The sequence below is a fragment of the Psammomys obesus genome, unplaced genomic scaffold, assembly GCF_907164565.1.
Source record: "Psammomys obesus unplaced genomic scaffold, mPsaObe1.curated_primary_1811, whole genome shotgun sequence".
Classification (NCBI taxonomy): domain Eukaryota; kingdom Metazoa; phylum Chordata; class Mammalia; order Rodentia; family Muridae; genus Psammomys; species Psammomys obesus.
Genome location: NW_026586662.1, coordinates 9377698 through 9396614, shown reverse-complemented (window position 1 = coordinate 9396614; position 18917 = coordinate 9377698). Strand labels below are relative to the sequence as shown.

General features: G+C 42.5%; 1 protein-coding gene across 1 annotated transcript in view; it reads left to right on the top strand.

The window, feature by feature from the left end:
- Cd109 (CD109 molecule) overlaps positions 1-18917 on the top strand; it is a 106546-nt gene that overhangs the window by 14015 nt on the left and 73614 nt on the right. The window contains exons 3-5 of the mRNA XM_055602473.1: positions 3515-3543; positions 5185-5415; positions 11671-11796. Coding sequence (XP_055458448.1) covers positions 3515-3543; positions 5185-5415; positions 11671-11796 — 386 coding nt within the window. The remainder of the gene's footprint in view (positions 1-3514; positions 3544-5184; positions 5416-11670; positions 11797-18917) is intronic.

The following is an 18917-nucleotide window of genomic DNA, read 5'->3' as shown; positions in this document are numbered from 1 at the left end:
CACACCTGGCCCAAGATGTGTTTTTAAATCTACAGAAAAGACAGCATCAATAGCGATAAATAGCATTGAGCACTTATTTAAAGTTGACCTTTTAATAGGGACTCATGAGACGGGTGCTAGGCCTCCACTGTGTCTATCTCTGCAGGGTCTGAGGTCTCCTCGTATCCAGCGGGAGGGAGAGAGGCTGAGACACCTCTGCCCTTTTACTCTCACTGCTGCCTCTGTTTCTTTCCCGGTTCTGTGACTGACTGATACCACAGTGTGTCTGTCGTGGGACCCAGGCGTGCAACTCCTCCAGCTTTGCTCTCATGAGAAACACTTCAAAGGTCTGAGCTGATGAAGAGCTACACCCAGAACAAAACAAGTGCTACTGTGAAATGAGATTTTTAGTGAGCCTCTTTGGAACTGCCACCATGCTGTCCCTCCAGTTTCCCAGTGTAAAGGGTTTGTTTATTGCAGATTCCCAATTGCTTTCCTCTGCCTCTTTGCTTGATGTCACTTAGATAGAAATCGATACCCACATTACCACCCCTACTCAGTCTTTGCAAATCTGATGGCCGTGGGAGGTGGCTGTGTGTCAGATCAGGGCAGAAAGGAAGCACATTGTTTCTGCCATTCTTTGGGCTGACAAAATAGGCAACTCTGAAGATTTGTCCTGAAGCGATGAAAAACCAGGTGCCTCTCAGGAGCCAGCTGGTTTGTTGGGGCACAGTTCTCCTCAGTTCAGCTTTTCATACTTGGCTCTGGCGTGGGACACTGCGGTGGCTGCCGTCTTGTAGCACCCACATTCACTGCACGAGAAAGAGAAAGGCTCTTTCATCTAAGCTGTAGGGTGTGGCCCAGCCCTCTGATCCTGTTAGCTGGAGACCTGACTTGCCCAGGGTTGCCGCCTCCAGGGAATGACCTGTCTAGGTCCCAGGATCCACACAGAGAGCTGAGGAAAGCAAGGAATCGGAGATGACTGAGATTTTAAAGCTCTGTGATTAAGGACTTAGGGACATTCACAAACAAAGCAGCCGGATCCGGATGAAACTCTGATGATAGCCAGCAATTGACAAGGGAAGGCAAACTGTTGACCAGGCTGAGACCAGCCAGAGCTGGCTCTAATTCTGGAACCCAGGAGTCAGGCTTCCAGCTGAGAGTCTTGGCTCTGAGAGTCAGGGCTCCAGATTTCGCTTGTTAAATAAGGATAATAATAATCATTGGAACACATCCAGAATACCTCTGTTCATGACGCTCCTACTTAGCACAGACACTTCTATACTAAACCTGACTGAAATGGCAAGGCCCGTGGTGTTGCAGCTGTTAAAGTTTGATGCAGGCTGCAGAAGAAACTCACAGGCAGGCAGTTTACTTGATTTCTGTCTTGTGAAGATAGTTGGAGTGTAGGTCTGTGGGAATACATGTATTGTATTGATTCATGAAAAATATCCTGTCAGCTCTGTTGGCCGTTTTCTTGTTTCTAAACAAAACCATCAGCTGGGCACGGTGGCACACACCACCCAGCACTGAGGAAGGCAGAGGCAGGCAGAGCTCTGTGAGTTTGAGGGCGGCATGGTCTACCGAGTGAGTTCTAGGACAGCCAAGGCTATACAGAGAAACCCTGTCTCAAAAAAAATGGGGGTACAGGGGAGGTGTTGGACAAAGGGCAAAAAACTCTAATTAGAGAAGAGGAATAAGTTCCAGTGTACGTCATGGCTACAATTCCTAGTGACATTTTTATGTACTTAAAAATTGCCACTAGAGTAAAAGGCAGCCGCTCTAATAGCAAATATGTGTATCTGTGAGGCACCGTGTCTTGAGTAAGCCATCCCACAGATTCCACGTGTCAAAGCATACTGTAGATCACAAATTTATTTCATTTTTTCATGTTAAATAAAATAAAAAAACATCACACGATATCAGTCAGTTTAGGCCCATGTCATAATTGCCCTGTCCCAGCTCTGGGCTCAGTTCTGCCAGCTCTTGCCTCACTTTAGTCACAGAGCCCTGCCCTGCTGTGCATGCCCTTCCCTGCTTCTTCACCTTCCTCACCTGACTGGTTCCTTCTCTCCCACAGCACTCAAGGTCAGAGTTAGTTTCTTGAAGTATCCCTTTAATGTGCTCCCTGTCCTCAGCCTCTCTGTATCTAACTAATTCTTTTTCTTCACTTTTTACACATTTTGTTCAACATCCCATTAAGTCGGACTCCTCCTCTATGCAGGAGTGCTCACAGGCATTAGATAAGCTGATTCACGCTGCGTGATAATCAGTGGTGGTTTCTGCAAACCTACCCCTATTCCCCTTGGGTCCACCGGAGTTTGAAGTGGGTGTGCACTCATCTGGGAATATACGAGACTTTCGTAAAGTGAAGGTAGAAAATATTCGTATGCCACATGCTTTATTGATGGTATATGGTTTCTTCATAAACAATTGGTGAATGCTGCCGTAGAGACAAGCTGGCATCCTGATGGACACCTCTCCATCCTGGTACCCTGATGAACTCCAAAGGCTTCCTGTGTGTCTGGAACTGTTCTGTATATTACAGGCAACAACAGCCTCCCCACAAGCCACTGTATGAGTCTGGAACAATGGTTAACATTTTCATGTTATGGATGAAAATGCTGAGCTGCAGAATCAGGTCTGAGGACAAGGCAGGAAAAGAGCAAATTTATGGTAGAACTCTGTGACTTCAGAGCCTGTTAATTCCTGCTTTGTACTGGCCAATGTTCTTGTATCTCCCTGCTCTCACGTGGTAGATTCATAATGGCTTCATATTGAGAAGGACACTGTGGTTTGGTTCGTTTAATAGACAGTTCTTCAGGGAAGGAACCCGAGGCCCTATTATCACTTATGATGGGGACTTTGGATAAGTACTTTGACAATTTTAACTTGAAACTATTTCCCCTTGAAATAAACAGGTCTGATGAGAAACTGGCACACGATAAATGATTGGCGCTATTTTTAGAAACCATGCATGAAAAATAGTCTGTACCACCCTGATCCTCATGAGTCACTTATGAGTCCTACCTCACCCCTGGCGTGACTAATGCCTTCCTTTATCATGAGTATATGAGAACATGAACAGTGAGCCTCCCTGGGGACAGAGCTCAGTGCAGAGCACATGCTAGATGGCATGAAGTCCTGGGCTCAGTCCCCTGTACTGCAACTCCCAAGTAAAACAGAACAATAACAACATCCCTGTTCCCCAAGCTTCAAGCCCCAGGTTTCCCCTGCCCTCTCTGAAGCATCCCTTGAACCCTGTAACCTTACCAGTGGCCAGAGTAGCAGCGACAGTGAGAGTCAAGTCATGGTGACAGAGGCAGAGCTTGCTGGGATTTCATCACTGGCTGATAATCTTTAAATCTTGATCTTTGCCACAAGAATAGATTACAACTTCTTGGTTATTTTGGGCATTAATAAAGCTGTTTTGGTTTGGCCAAGTAAGTATATACTTCTATTGTATTCATATCTAAGAGTGTTAAAAGTTTTGTAAGTCGTGACTAACATATTTTCTTTCTTGTTTTCCTTTTAGGCTTTTTCAAGATTCTTACCCTTCCAGCAGTAAGTATCCATTTAAATTATTTGTTTTCAGTAAGTAAATAAATAAACACTAAAACTGGTTTCAGAAACACTTTGTAGGCTGGTGTAGTGGCACACATCTTTAATCCTGGCATTCAGGAGGCAGAGTCAGGCAGATCAGGCAGATCTCTGAAAAGAGGCCAGTCTGATCTATAGAGTGAGTTCCAGGGCAGCCAGGGGCTACACAGAGAAACCCTGTCTTAACAAACAAACAAACAAACAAACAAACAAACAAACACCCAAAATATCTCAAAACAACAATAAACACAAAATAAATACATTGTAATTTTGGCATATGTACCATTTTATTGGCTCTTTACATCACTTCTAAGTTTTGCAGTATTCAAGTATTTAAGACCAATGTTACTTTAGAGAGATTGGCTATTATGTTTTTGAAGCTCCTAGTGGGGAGTTTTCTTTAAAAAAAACTGGAGCATTAGAGTACTTTATTTTGTCTGGCCCTATTTCTGCTATAATGCCCCCCCTTTATTTCCTTTGTTTTTTTAAACACAAGGCCTCACTATGTAGCCATGTATTTCTGGCTGGCCCATGAACTTATAGAGATCTTCTTGTTTCTGACTCCTTAGTGCTAGGCGTGCACCACCATACCTGGTGAATTTTTAATTTTTAGATTAACATTTTAAAATTACACATAGTTTTCACTCTATTGTCATATATGTATATACTATATTTTCATCATTCATCTTTCCTTACCTTCCCTTGTACCCCTCCTATCCCTGCTGGCCCCTTCCTGTTCTTAACCAGTTTCTCTTTTATTTCTGTGTCTTTGGTGACCCAATGCAGACTCCATTTTTGGAAGGGAGGTAAATCATAGACTTTCTGGACAGATTTAAAGTCACCACATTAAGTTTCTAATAAATTAATACAGTGTATGCTGGGTTTAGACATGAACTGGTGGCCTGCAGTACTGCCCATGACTCCCTAAGTTTAGCTTCCTTGTGAAATGGTTTTACCAGGAGGATCCCGTTGAGGGTCAGTGTGGAATTGGGTCGAGGGGTTATCTTAAGGTCAAATGACGTAGAACATGTGAACTGCCCAATATGGTTTCTGGTCTCTTCCTGCCAGATGGTAGGATTTGTGTTGCTATTAATAGTATTAAAAATGGCAGCCTCACCAGAAAGACACATGGTGAACAGGAGAAGAAACCACCATGGCAGAAGAGGGCTTGAGAGAGCCCAGTGAGGAAACGAAGGTCGGCATTTCGTAGGCTGATTGCCTCAAGCAGGGAAAGCCTGGGAAACTTACTGGGAGCTTAGGTATCCGGCCTCAACAGCTGGGAGTGAGACCAAACCTGAACTTAGGACAGGAAAGGGCAAGCTGATGTAACTATGTAACTGATGCCGAGTGAGACAGCTGTGGGGCGTGTGTCCCTCATTCCAGAAACTCTCTGATCTAATTGAAGAACAGAGTAGAGGATTTCAAAGGGGAGAAAACAAATTATCCCGCTTCAGTGCCTATGAAGGATAAGTTTTCCCCAACACTGTAGCTCTTTCTGATAATATTACTTGTTTAAACTTTTATTCTAATTTGTAAGTAGAACCCTTTTTTTTTTTTAACGGTAAAGTGGTAAGACTTTAATATGTCTGATCTCTCCCCACCCAGCTACCTCTGAACAGTGCAGATGAGATTTACGAACTACACGTTACTGGAAGTTCTCAGGATGAGATTTTGTTCTTTAACAGCACACGCTTATCATTTGAGACCAAGAGAGTATCTGTCCTCATTCAGACAGACAAGGCACTCTACAAGCCGAAGCAGGAAGTGAAGTTTCGTGTGCTCACACTCCACTCAGATTTTAAGCCTTATAAGACATCGTTGAACATTTTCATTAAGGTGAGTGGCCCGACGTGAAGGGAGAGCTTCATCCCGATAAAGCTGTTTTGAGAGTTCTGCTCATGTCAGTGACACTCTAATTTCTTAGAACTTCACGTCAGATAGGTTTCCCTTTTGCCATGGCGTTTCTGAGTGGGAAGGGAGGTGGTGGAAACCTGGGTTCAGAGGTCAGGCTATGGAGTCTGTCTTTTCATGTCTAGCTCCATCACTGTGACCCATGCACTCATGAGTTACTTACTGGACTTTTGTATTCCAGGCACTGCCATAAGGTGTTTAACAAAGCATTAATCCCCTGTTCAGGCAGAATTCAGTTTTTAACGGGTAGCAAGAAGACAGACAATGCATGTACTGATGTACACACAAGGGGGTAGATATTCATGTATCTATATGTACGTGTGTGTGAGAATCAGAGAATCAGAGACAGGACAGAGAGAGTGAGTTTATGGTTAGTGCTTTTTTTATACAGTTGCCAGAGAAGAGCTGTGTGAGCAGGGACCTGAATGAAAACACAAGAACGGACAAATAAAGACAGAGGGTCACCACATGCAAAGAACTGAAGCCCGTAGAGCCTAGTGAAGGGATGAGTGAAGGGATGAGTGTTAAGAGGTCAGATTAGAGACAGGTGCTGGGTTGAAGGATTTGGGCTCCTGTTCTATCTTGTTGGCTGAATTTTATATTGAGTGTCACTAGAATGTACACAGCCACATGTGGCTCTCTGGGAAGGATGCAGAGAGACCTTCCTTTGTTAGCTCTGATCCTAAGGGATCCAACTGGCCTGGCTAACACATAGTGCTCCTGCCCAGGGGAGGACGTTTGTGCTGAAGTTCAGTGCCTAGTGTAGTGACAGTGAGCAGCAGGGGTGACAAAAATGCCCCTTTGATCCTCAGCTGTAAGTTTAGGACATGAACTCAAGTCTCGCCACACTCCTCACTGCAGAGGCCAGGCGGCTGTGGATGTCTGCTTCACTGTTCTCCAGCTGCAGATAGTGGAGATGGACAGGTTGGCTGAAGTGGAGAAGGACATCTAAGATAGCCCGAAAGCCAGCTTGCCAGGAATGGCTGGGACTAAGATGCTAATACTCAAGGTATCAATGGTAGGGTCAGATTTTTATCATGGTAGCATATTGAGGGGTGTTCGTGAGGATCATTGACTATCACGTATCCATCTTTCTTTGTCTCAGTAATTGACCTCAAGAAGGATGGGGGCTTCAGAGGCCTTTCAGCAGTGGAGAAGGCATGCCCTATCTTGCCCTGACTTTTTTTTCCCCCTACAGGCAGTTTAGCATTACAATGTGCAAGTAAGTGGCTTCAACACTGTGGTGGCAGCTGGCACAGATGGCCTCTATCCTGGCTCCTGTCCCCCAACTGCTCCTCCTGCTGCTGCTGGTTCCAGCTGCTGGTTGCTGCTGCTGCTGCTGCTTTTCCTATTGTTGGATTACAGGATTGCTGGTTTCTAGTATTCTCATGATGAAGATTGAACTTGCCCCAAGGAACTCAGCACCCCCTAATCAGCAGGAAGTAGTCTGAAGAGATCTCTGTCCCCTTTCTCTTCTATCCTTCTTTCTCCCATCTAGTAAGGGGGTGGGTGTTGGAAGGGATTGGGAAGGAAAAGGAGAGTAGGCAAAAGAACCCAATAAAGTAGACTAAAAGCCTGGTTACAAGTGCTGCCCCAAATGGAGTTTGAACCCATGACCCTACAAGTCCAGTCTTTGTTGTCAGAATACCAGCCACCAGCGATCCATCAGTCCCACAATCCAGCAATAGCAAAAGCAGCAGCAGGGACCAACACCCTGGAGCAGCAGTAGGAGCAGTAGAAACAGCAGCCAGCAGAGCTCCTCTCAGGCTCTAGCATTATGTACCCTTTGAAGAGCCTTTAGAATTTCAAACGTAAACTATCCTGAGCTGGCAAAATCATGCCCCTCCCGGAGCATGAGACAAATCATAGTTAGCTCCACAATATTCCATACCTGGGATTAAAGCAAAAAACATATTCACATAACATAGCTGGCTTTTTAAAGAAACCAAAATTCTCACTATATTTTTCCCTTTTAGGCCAATAAATGGCTTTTTCTCTAACATCAATAAACTTTATACAATAAGAATAATTATGAGAACTATCAGGTAGGAATTATATTTATGTTGGGTGGTGGTGGCACCTGCCTTTAGTCTTAGTACTTGGGAGGCAAACTTGGGAGGCTAGAATCCTCCCCCCGCCAAAAAAAAGAATATATTTACAATGTCCAGTCTTTTTTTTTTTTTTTTTTTTTGTAAACTTGCAGAAAGCATTCTGCTATCTATCCTACCTTGGTAAGTCCAAAATTTTGTATCTAAATTATTTTATCATTACTTGTGTTTATCACCTTCAAAACATCTTCGCACACCCTAAAACACTTTCTTAGATCCTTAATGACTTAAGCTTTTATGTCTTTATAAACTTACCATTTTTGTAAGTTTTCTTTTTGTATCTGATAACGCAGAAGACTGTAAGACTGTAACTATTTAGTCTTCCACCCATCAGACACCTGAGAAGGACAAAGCTGCAAAGTAAGAAGCTTCCAAAACTAAATGACAAAGACTGATGACTACCTGGATAGTCACCCAAGATTCCTCTGTGTTGGTGGGGCATTCAGTCTTTGATGAACAGGCCCAGAATATCTGGCACACTTTTCTGTGATGCAGGAATTTTGAAGGACTGGGCTACCTTGTCTTGGCAAAGTTGGGGAGTCAACTTTCCAGTGTCCTGCTTGCCCAGCTTGGACAGCATGCTGTAGTTGACATAGGGCAGTTTTTTTGCCCAGTGTCTAGCTTTGCCATGTTTGAAGCAAAGTCCATGTGGAGGTTCTTCAGTGCCCATCATCTGCTTTGGGGGTGCTGTCAGGAGCTGATGTGTCTCTCTGTCAGAAAAGCCTATATTATTAAAACTTCTTAAATGCCATATTGTGCAGATCTCTGAAGCTTTTGAGGACCATCTGTCTATCTTGGTCTATCTAAATGGACAAATATTGCTTGTTTCTATCTATTTACTATCTGCTTAGCCTTGAAAACATATACAGGAGACCACATAAAGCTTTGTTTCTGTAATTAACTATACTAATACCTAACAAGACTACAAGTTTGATTATTTATAGGTGGCTGACTACATTTTTAAATTATCCTAAATAGTTTTCAATAGTAGCTTTCAAGGACTGGAACTTTATATCAGATTTTTAAATGAGTTTTATATGCACAGTACCTTAAACAAGAGAGTTGAATTGTATATACAGTATGTTGTAGCAAATATAATCTTAAATTTCCATCAGTATTCAATAATCCACACCAATGTAAACTACTTGTGACTTGTTTCTTTCTTAGTCTTAAAGGAGATACAATGATTCACCTTTCTCTTCTTTTTCAAGGAGATACAATAATCCATCATTTTTGACCTTATATCCCTTTAGCATACTGAATTTAAGTTTCTGACTGCCACTACCTACTCAATTCTCAGCACCATATTTATGTTCAACTTTCACACTTCTAATAACTAGGCTAGTTCATCATATTAGACAAAGGATAGAGAATAAAAGAAAGTATGTGATCCTTGGTCTCAAGAGTTCATAGTATAGTGGGAAACAAAGATTTCTTTGTAAAATAAAATATGTAAAAAGGCTTTTACTGCTCCAGGTGCGGTGGCACACACCTTTAATCCTAGCACTCAGAGGGCAGAGGCAGGCAGATCTCAGTGAGTTTGGAGGTTTGGAGGCCAGCCTGGTCCAGGACAGCCAGGGCTCCGTTACACCGAGAAACCTTGTCTTGAAAAACAAAAACAACAACAACAATAAACAACAACAAAAACCCAAAAGGATTTTTCCTGCATTTTACAGTTAAGTCATACTCAAGAAGAGAAAACTCCAGATGTGCCAGAGGCTGTCCACAAAGAGGCCACTGCCATTGGAGGCCTGTGCAGCAGACAGGAAGCTGAGCTCTTTTTACTAGAGGACAGGAGAGGGAGGATATTCCCTGCAGCAGAGGCCCAGAGGTGTGGGCTTTTGTGGTGAGCTACAGATAAACCTGTACATTGGGAAGAAGATGGGCTGCTAGCATGTAGACTTCACTCTGTGGACAGGCAGAGGCCGTCTTCACGTAGGTGTCTGCTGTGGTTATAAGTGCTTATTGTCTGCCTGGATCTGTGTCAAGCATTTCAGCCCCGTGCTGCATTCTCAAATCAGTTGTTCTGGATGACAGGATCAGCAGTGGGCAAGAACGAAAGGATGGGGTTAGCGGTATTAACCAGAGAGAGGGATATGGTGGATTCGTGAGGTTAAAAAGGAGACAAACTAGAGAGAGAACGGGACCCAGTTGACAAGGCTGCGAATGTGAGAGATGAATGCTTTGCCTCATTACTGTATGAAACCATTCTTGTCTGTGAGGTTGTGGGAAGACTAAAGCATTTCTCGCGGACCTCTGGTTAAATAGCTCTCTGCTATACTTTTGCTGAGTGGAGAGCTGACATGAGTTTGAATTCTGAGTTCTCATCATGTATTGCTGCTGTAAATATGGGACATGCCCAATCAATTACAGTTGAGTGTTTGCATAACCTCTCCAGCAGTCAGCCTTTTCAACTATAAGGAAAGGATAACCCCACCTCATCTTTCTGCACTTTCATAGTACCATTTCTACTTCATGTCACACACACACACACACACACACACACACACACACACACACACACACATAATGCATGCACACACACTCCTTTTATATTGAAATGTAGACTGCATATATGAGAGAAAATGTGATGTTTATCTTTATGAGTCTGGCTTAGTGCCTGGCACAGTGGGCCTTTAATGAATGAGGATTCTATCTCAACAGTGAGGATTAATTTTATCCCCTCCCTTCCTCTTTTTCAGGAAACACAGTGTTATTTTTATTACATTTTCATACATGCATATTATCATAGTTTATTAATAGTTACCCTCCATCACCCTTTCTCTTCTGTCGTCCCCTAGTTTTTTTCCCGCCCCTAGAGAGGCTTTTATGTTACATGTATGACATGAATATATATCTGCATACAATGGCCAAAGTGGTATTCATTCTTTTCCCTCTCATTTCTCTGTCCTTGAGACTTCTTTCTCCTCCCATATAGTACAATTTCTACTTTCATTCTCTCTGTCTCTCTCTCACACACATACTCCTCTATATGAAATGTAGATTCCATGTACGAGAGAGAATGAGCTATTTGCCTCTTCGAGTCTGGCTTATTTCACTTAATCTATTCTCTTCACTTGCATCCATTTTCCTGCAAGTGTTGCAAATGACAGAACTTCATCCTTTATTGTGCATATAGACCACATTTTCTTCATCCATTTCTCTGTTGGTGGCCATTTAATCTGGTTCCATATTTTGTCTATTGTGACTAGTACCCTATAAACATGGATGTATAAGTATGTGGACACTTTTGAATGCACGCTGAGGAGTGGCAGAGCCACGTGGTAATTCTAGCTTAGCTTCTTAAGGACCCTCTAGTTTGATTTTCATATGTGTGCACTAGTTCGTACTTTAGTGGGGGCTTTCTTTAAGCTGTCCATGTAGGTTTGTTGGAATGCATGCTCTGTGTCCTCTGTAGAAGGAACTGTGGTGTCAGGAATTAAATGGCAGATCAGAATCAACATGGTCACAGGAGAAGTAACTCGAAAGAAATAAATTTTGATTTGTCTTCAGTGGTATAGATCTTTCATTTTTCAAAAACTCTGTATTTTTTATTTTTCTCATTGCCATGACAAAATACCCTTCAGAGGCAACCTTAAGCTCCTAGTTTGAAGGTGCAGTCTATCATGGCAGGTGGTGATGGTAAGAGCAGCTGTCACCATGCTGGCAGGAGAGAGAACCAGCTGGTCCCACTACATCCATGTTCAGGAAGCAGAAGGAGATGAGCTGTGCCTGTCTTCAGCTTCTCTCTTCCTTCCCCCTTTATTTAGTCTGGGTTGCTAGCCTCCTTTTAAGGTGGGCCTTCATCCTTAGTCAAACCTCTCTGCAAACACCTTCACAGATCCACCCATGGGATCTACCCACGGCTGTCTCCAGAGTGATTCCAAACTCTAGTCCAGTCGACAATGGAGTTTAGCCATTGCACTATCTTAGTGTCATATTTTGGGGCAAAGTGTTGGATATGTCCGGGGAGGTGGGTCTGGTAGTCCTGCTAGGCACCATCACTAAGTTGAGTCCACTTGCACTTGGACACCCTTTCACAGTTAACAACGTGGTTTGGCTTTTGTTTTAGGATCCGAAGTCTAATTTGATCCAGCAATGGTTTTCTCAGCAAGGTGACCTCGGAGTCGTTTCCAAAACTTTTCAGTTATCCTCGGATCCAATACTTGGTGACTGGTCCATTCAGGTTCAAGTGAATGTGAGTATAAATATATTTTTTTGGGCAGGACATAAAATGATTTAAGTTGTTCATATGGTAAAATTTTCTCCTAAGTCATTCTATGGACAGAAGTAAACTACTATGAACATCTAGACAATTCAAGTGACGCATTGTTAATTTGCTATATTTTCCAACAGGTTAGCCTTCATTACAGTCATTGTCTTTTTTCTATCATGGGATTTTCTTTTGTTATTGTTTTTTGTTTTTTTTCTCTGTGTAGCCTTGGCTGTCCTGTCCTGGCTTTGTAGACCAGGCTGGCTTTGAATTCACAGAGATCTGCCTGCCTCTGCGTCCCAAGTGCTGGGACCACAGGCATGCGCCATCACACCTGGCTATCATAGGATGTTTAAAGGTTTAAACATTTTGGCATTTTACTCTAAAGCTGATTAAATATTTGCTTATTAATTGCATTTACGGACTCATTTAAGACTGGGTACAGAACCCTAAGCTATTTGTTTGGCACATTTTGTGATTCAGAATAATAATTAAAATGGGTGATTGGACAAACTTGCTTTGTCCCTGTTTGTTCCTGTTAAGAGAAAAGGCGGCTTTGAAGAGTGCCATGGACTCCTGCTCTGCAGGCCTTTCTCCTCAGTTTCTACCTTCTCCGTTATTTACTTCCCTCAGGTGCAGGACCTAACAGGGAGGGACAGTGCAGCGACCTCCGTTGCTCTCTGCCTCAGCTTCTCAGAGTGCATCACTTCTCTTTAAAATCTATTCTTGTGCTAAAATGCCGTGATCACAGCACTTTGTGGAGGAAATGGTTTATGTCACTGCCATTTCCGCATCACAGCCCATCACTGCAAGAAGTCAGGGCAGGAACTCCATCAGAGCAGGAGCCTGGAGGCCACGGAGGAGTGCTGCTTTTTGGCTTGCTCCCCCCATAGCTTGCTCAGCCTGCTTTCTTACAGCACCCAGGACTACAGATTGCCAACCCCAGCTGGCATCAGTTGCCAACGGTTCCCCAGCTAGAGGTAGGACCTTATGAGTTCTCCCCTCATCCATGGTGGGACTTTGGCTGGCTTGCTCTCGTGCAGGCATTACTCACGCGTGTATAGCCACCGTGAGTTCTGTGTGCTGTGGCCCTGTCATGGTCTTTATCTCCGGCTCTTCTACTCTTTCTACCCTCTCTTTCAGGATGATACCTGAGCCTTGAAGGTGAGGGGGTGTGATACAGATGTTCCGTTTGAAGCTAGTCCCTTCGTAATCTCTTGTTTTAGGCATGTTGCCTAGCTATGGGCTTCTGTGTTCATCACTATCTACTACAAAAAGAAGCCCAACTGATAAAACTTGAGAGATGCATTAATCTATGGGCTTAAAGATAAGAACATAGGAGGTAATTTAATTTTGTGCCTGCTTAGCACAAAATTAGGTTATTATTAGGCTTTCTTCTAAGGCCTGTGACCTAGCCAGCCATGTGCTTTTGGCCTAGTTAACAGTACCTTCATGAGTTTTGTCTTGTGGAGCAGAAAGTGGTTGGTTACTCGAATAGCATTTGAGCAGCTGCTGCACCCATTTTTCCAGCCTATGCTATTGTAGATACAGGGTCCCAACTGAGTAAGACTTGATTATTTTCTTCCCTTCGTAGCGTAGATAGAACCTTCTAGAGAGCCATTAGGGAATAAGCTTGCAGACTGGTGCCAGCTTGACTTTTCTATGTCCTATAATTTGAATATGTGGGGTCTTCTGCAGTAGGGCCTTATTATCAAGTTCTGGAGGGTAACCAGGGACAGTGACAATAGCCTGTAGTATTTGGGGGAGCTAGGGTACCCCACAGAACACCTTGAAAAGAAACCCACACTTGCCACCGGGCTTTTTATTTGCTATTTTCTGGAATCTGGGAGAGGCAGCACCCCCCCACCCCCAATTATAGGATAACTCGAGTTTAACTTCTTTTATATGATTATATGTATATATTTTAGGGAGAGTCTACAGCAGTAGTATTCTGTATTTAGTAGGTTTCTATATGGCCTTTTCAAAGGTCTTTAGGGTTAGGTTGTCCTTCCTCCTGTGCCTCATGCTCCCTCTCTACAACACAGATATTCTTTATTCAAATATGACTTATGTGTGAGAAGAGGATTTTGGCAAGCACATAGAATGTGGTTTTATGACATTTTAGACTTACAGTTGTATTACTAAGATATTCATAAGGGAGCAACCAGAGGAATAATGTACTTCAGTTTTTGAGATATTTAAGATATTTAACCTCTTGGGTCTTTCTGGTTGGTACTTTTGCTATGTATGTATGTATGTATGTATGTATGTATGTATGTATGTATGTATCTATCTATCTATCTATCTATCTATCTATCTATCTATCTATCTATCGTTTTTCAATATAGGATTTCTCCATGTAGCCCTGGCTTTTTGGAACTTGCTCCATAGACCATGCTGGCCTCAAACTCACAGGAATCTACCTGCCTCTGCCACCCAAGTGCTGGCATTAAAGGCGTGTGATTCAACTGCCAACTTATTTACTTATTTTAGAGACAGGGTCTCATTTTATGTCTGCCTCTGACTCTGGGGTGCCGGGATTACAGGCATGTACCACCACACACGGCTTGCTCTATTTAAAAGTAGCATATCCAGGTGATGGGTTAGGTTGCCTGTCATGTCTCTGTCTTGGGGTGATCCTTTATAGGCTCCAGCCAAGAGAAAATACCTGGTGTAAATGATAAGCTCACTGTCTGATCTTTCTGACATGAGTGGAAATATTCATGGACACAATTCATTACTGACAAAAACTGTTCATCAGTTTGTGCCTCAAAAGGTAAAGGAGTCCTCACTTAGGGAGGAAGGTTATTCAGTTACATGCTGTGACTCAAATCAACCCTGATATTACTCTGAATGAAACCAGCCACAAAAGGACGACTGCTGTGTGGTTTCGTGTAAATGCACTATTCAGGATATAGAAAATCAGTGAAATACAAAGTAGAATGGTGGATGTCAGGGTGTGGTGGGTGGAGGAGGTGGAAGGGGGTGGTGTGACCAAGAGGTGGAGCTGTTTTGATGGTGTAATTCCTGTTCTACAAGATGACTTTACAGAGATTTGTTGGCAACAGTGTAGATTCACTTAACACCACTGGCCCGCTCTCAGAGATGGAGAGGTGGCAAATCCATGTCACCATAATTAAAATAAGTTAAAAAATCAATGTCACCTACTTATGAGATATGTTGGTCATTGAGCATCTAATATTTATATTACTCTATATTTTATGATATACAGATGAGTAATATTTAATTAGTTTTTATGTAACTGCCAGAAGATGTTCGCTATGCTGGGTGAGGTGGGATGTAGGAAGTAGCGCTAGCCTGAAGCAGCATAATGAAGGAGTCCTGTGGAGAACAGTTGTGGGAACTGACTTAATGGTGACGAGTCAGTGCCGGGATCCTACTTGGCTCTTACATCTGCTGAATGGCCAACGGTGTCTTTCAACTTTAACCGTGTTCGCTTAGCTGATCTTACTGATTGTGTGAGACAGTTTTAAAGAATATTGGAGGCAGTGTTGCGAAAGAGCTCTATACATGCATCGAGTAATTCATAGATATTAAAATTAGTATCTGAAAATTAGTAGTGAGGCATTTGCTTATTTTCCTGATTCATACCTTAGTGTAATGACCCAAAACAAAAATCTAGACATTAGAAAAATATAAAACCGGAGAAGATACAGGAGCTATTGGACATCATGAGAAGTTCTGATCTTCAAGTGCCTCTCGGTATAAGCAGTGGGCTGACACACTATTATAATGAGATAAATATTTATATTATACAATGAGCATGTAGTGTAGTGAATTTTATGAGGGTTGACGTCTGCTACCGGGAAAGCAAGATGCAGTGTTTCTATATGTTCTCATTTGTTCTTCATATATAATTCTGTGATATGGACATGACCATGTCCATTTTACGACAGGAAGACCATATCCTGGCAAATGAACTTCTCAAGTATACTTATGTAGGAAAGGAGAGCTTTTTTGACCTTCCATTTGGTCTTCAGACCGGTCCAGAATCAGTGGAAGCTTCCTAGTCACTATATTGCTTTAAGACTCAGGCTATCCAGACTAGAGTAACGACCAGTAATGATAATTGACAAATATATGATGATTGTGGTTCCAGCCCCCGGACCTGGCACAGTGCTTGCATATAAGTTAACAGTTATTAGATGTCCTTATCTAAATGCGGCTTCCTCCCATTTACATTTTAGAAGGTATCGTCATCTTTTTGATAAGGACAAACACCAAGTGCTTATTGTTTAATAAATGTCAATATGAGGCATACAACTAAGAGAAAAATAGACTGCCTTTAACAACAAAATTGTCGGCCAGCAGGTGTCAGTATACTCAAAGGCATGTTTGAATATTGGCCCTGGCAGAGGCCTCACTTCTGGTTTTTGTCTTTGTCTGACTCTTGCTTTGCATTTAAGGCTTTATATTTTATTACCTTCTTTTGTCTTAGCAGTGAGTCATGACCATGGATGGAATATAATGTCTCAGCATCATCAATTATGTTTTTTAAATTTTTTTGAGGCAGTAACCATTCTCAGTATAAAACTGGAGAAAATTATTTTCAGGAGAAAAAATTGAAATCTCATTCTATTTGTAGGAAAACTATGGAATGATATCAGCACCGCAGCAGGAAGACTGTGCCTTAGACTTGGAGGCTTTTATGAGGCGTCTGATGGGTAGTGACTGTGGATAACCAGAAAGTGGCATTTTTTAGTCACACGCTTCCCTAAGTCAGGGAAGGGCTGCTTTAGAGAATCACTCTGTGGGCCCTTTGCCATTGATCCAACTTGTGCATTTATAGCAGCAGATCTCAACCTGTGGATCAAAACCCTTTGTTGGGTAGAATGACCTTTTCACAGGGGCTGCCTAAGGCCATTGGAAAGCACAGGTATTTGTATTACAATTCATCACAGTAGCAAAATTAGTTATGAACTAATAAAAAAAATAATTGTATGGCTGGTGTTCTCCACAACATGAGCAGCTGTATTAAAGGGTCCCAGTGTTAAGAAAGTTAAGAAACACTGATTTATAGGATAAGACAGTCATTTACTGACTGTTAACCTTTCTGGAATAACTTAAATTGCATTTGGTCATCGTGTATTTCTCTCATTTTCAGGGTTTTGAAGTAATGATGAGTGAGTGTGTGCTGTGTGTGTGTGTGTGTGTGTGTGTGTGTGTGAGCCTTTCTCTGAGAGGTCTCTGATTCCCAGACTACTACCATCCTTGTGATCTTCTCCCACCATATCTGGCTCTTTTCCAGCATTTTCAATTTTACTGAATTATTCCACCCTCCTGCCAGCTGTGCTAGTTGATAAGTTTGGCATTCTCCTTGACATTTTATGCTCACCTTCCACCCATACCCAGCCTCCACGACTTCTGTGCCATTGACTCTTATGTGCATTTCCGATGGACCCGTTTCTCTTTCCTGCTCTACATCCCTTGTCAAAGCTGCCGTCACAGTTTCCCTAGAGATTATCAGTGCCTCTTAGTCACCTTCTGTAAATTTACTCACTTCCTCACTTGCAAGCCATTCTTGCACACAGCAGTAAATGTAATCTAAACAGTAGCTGGATCACGTTATCCTCCAGCTTAAAGCTTTCCAAACACTCCTCACTGCTCAAAGAGTAAAATCCACCCTTCCCCATTGCTTAACCAAGGCCTTGCTCGATCTGATTCTACTTTTGCACCTCCTCTCCAGTTTTAGTCTTTGCAAATTCAACCCATACCGTTTGTTATAGTTTGTAAATTCATGTAAATATATTCCATAAGCTCCTTTTCACTAGACCAGACTCTCCTTTCAGGGGAGGTAGAGCCAATTTCCAGCATAGCTCCTGATACTCAGTTTTTATTAAGGAGTACATGAATGAATGGTCAAAGAAAATGGATCCATTATGGTGAATGGATCCATTATGTGTGCACTCCAGCCTTAGTGGTTCTGATTCAGTGGCTCCCGGGTGGAAACTGGACATCTTTTATTTGTTAAGGCCGTCATAGATGACTCTGCATGATTTGGGTTGAAATTCCTAGAGCAAGACATCATAACGACAGTTTCGAGCACAGATGTTTGAGCTCCAAACACAGCAAGGAAAGGGCAATGTAAATGTTAATAAACATTTTCAGTCACTTGGCAAATCCTTTTATTAACTGTCATTCCTCCAAGTAACTCAGCATAAATACAGTGACACTTTTATATCGTGATGTTTCCATTGTGATTTTTGTTTATTTTTACGCTTTTTTTCCAATTTCATGATAAAAATAAAAGAGGAAGAAGACTGATTAATACTTTATAGATAATAGATTCAAGTGTATTCAGGTTAGAAGGGATTCCAAAGGATGCCGGAAACATGGGACTTTTCTCTTGTGTGAAAGACCAGAGGCAACCCCAGTCACTATACATGTGGAAGTGGCTTTTATGTAACATAGAGCTCTAGATTGGGAGTCACAAGGAACTCAGAGATCCTAGGCTTCGTGTGTCAAACATAGAGAGCAATGGACCAGGAGTCACAAGATGCTCCAGGTCCCTAGACCTCATGCACAAATGCAGAGAGCACTGGATTGGGAGTCTCTAGTGATTCAGCTGAGGGACTATGGGAAAAATCACAGTTCTGTAAGTGTGTGCTGTAAGTAGATGGACCAGAAGGGGTCTGAGGACTTAGAGGGCAGCACAGGAGGCAGAGGTAGAGGTGCAGTAAGGCTCTGAGCTAAGTGACAGAGGTAGACTCCAGAACAGCCATGTGCCACGGACAAATGCTTGTGGCAGTTAGAGAAGATTCAGTCTGTGTGGGGAGCTCTGGAGAGCACTGGGTCTTAGGGTCTCTAGTGCTGTGACAAAAACACCATGACAAAAAAAAAAAAAAAAAAGCAAGTTGGGGAGAAAAGGGTTTATTTGACTCACACTTCCAAATTATAATTAATCATAGGAGGAAGCCAGGATAGGAACTCAAGCAGGGCTGGAACCTGGAGGCAGGAGCTGATGCAAAGTCCATCGCCTGGAGGGGTGCTGCTTACTGGCTTGCTTCCCATGGCTTGTTCACCTTTTCTTTTTCTTTCTTTCTTTCTTTCTTTCTTTCTTTCTTTCTTTCTTTCTTTCTTTCTTT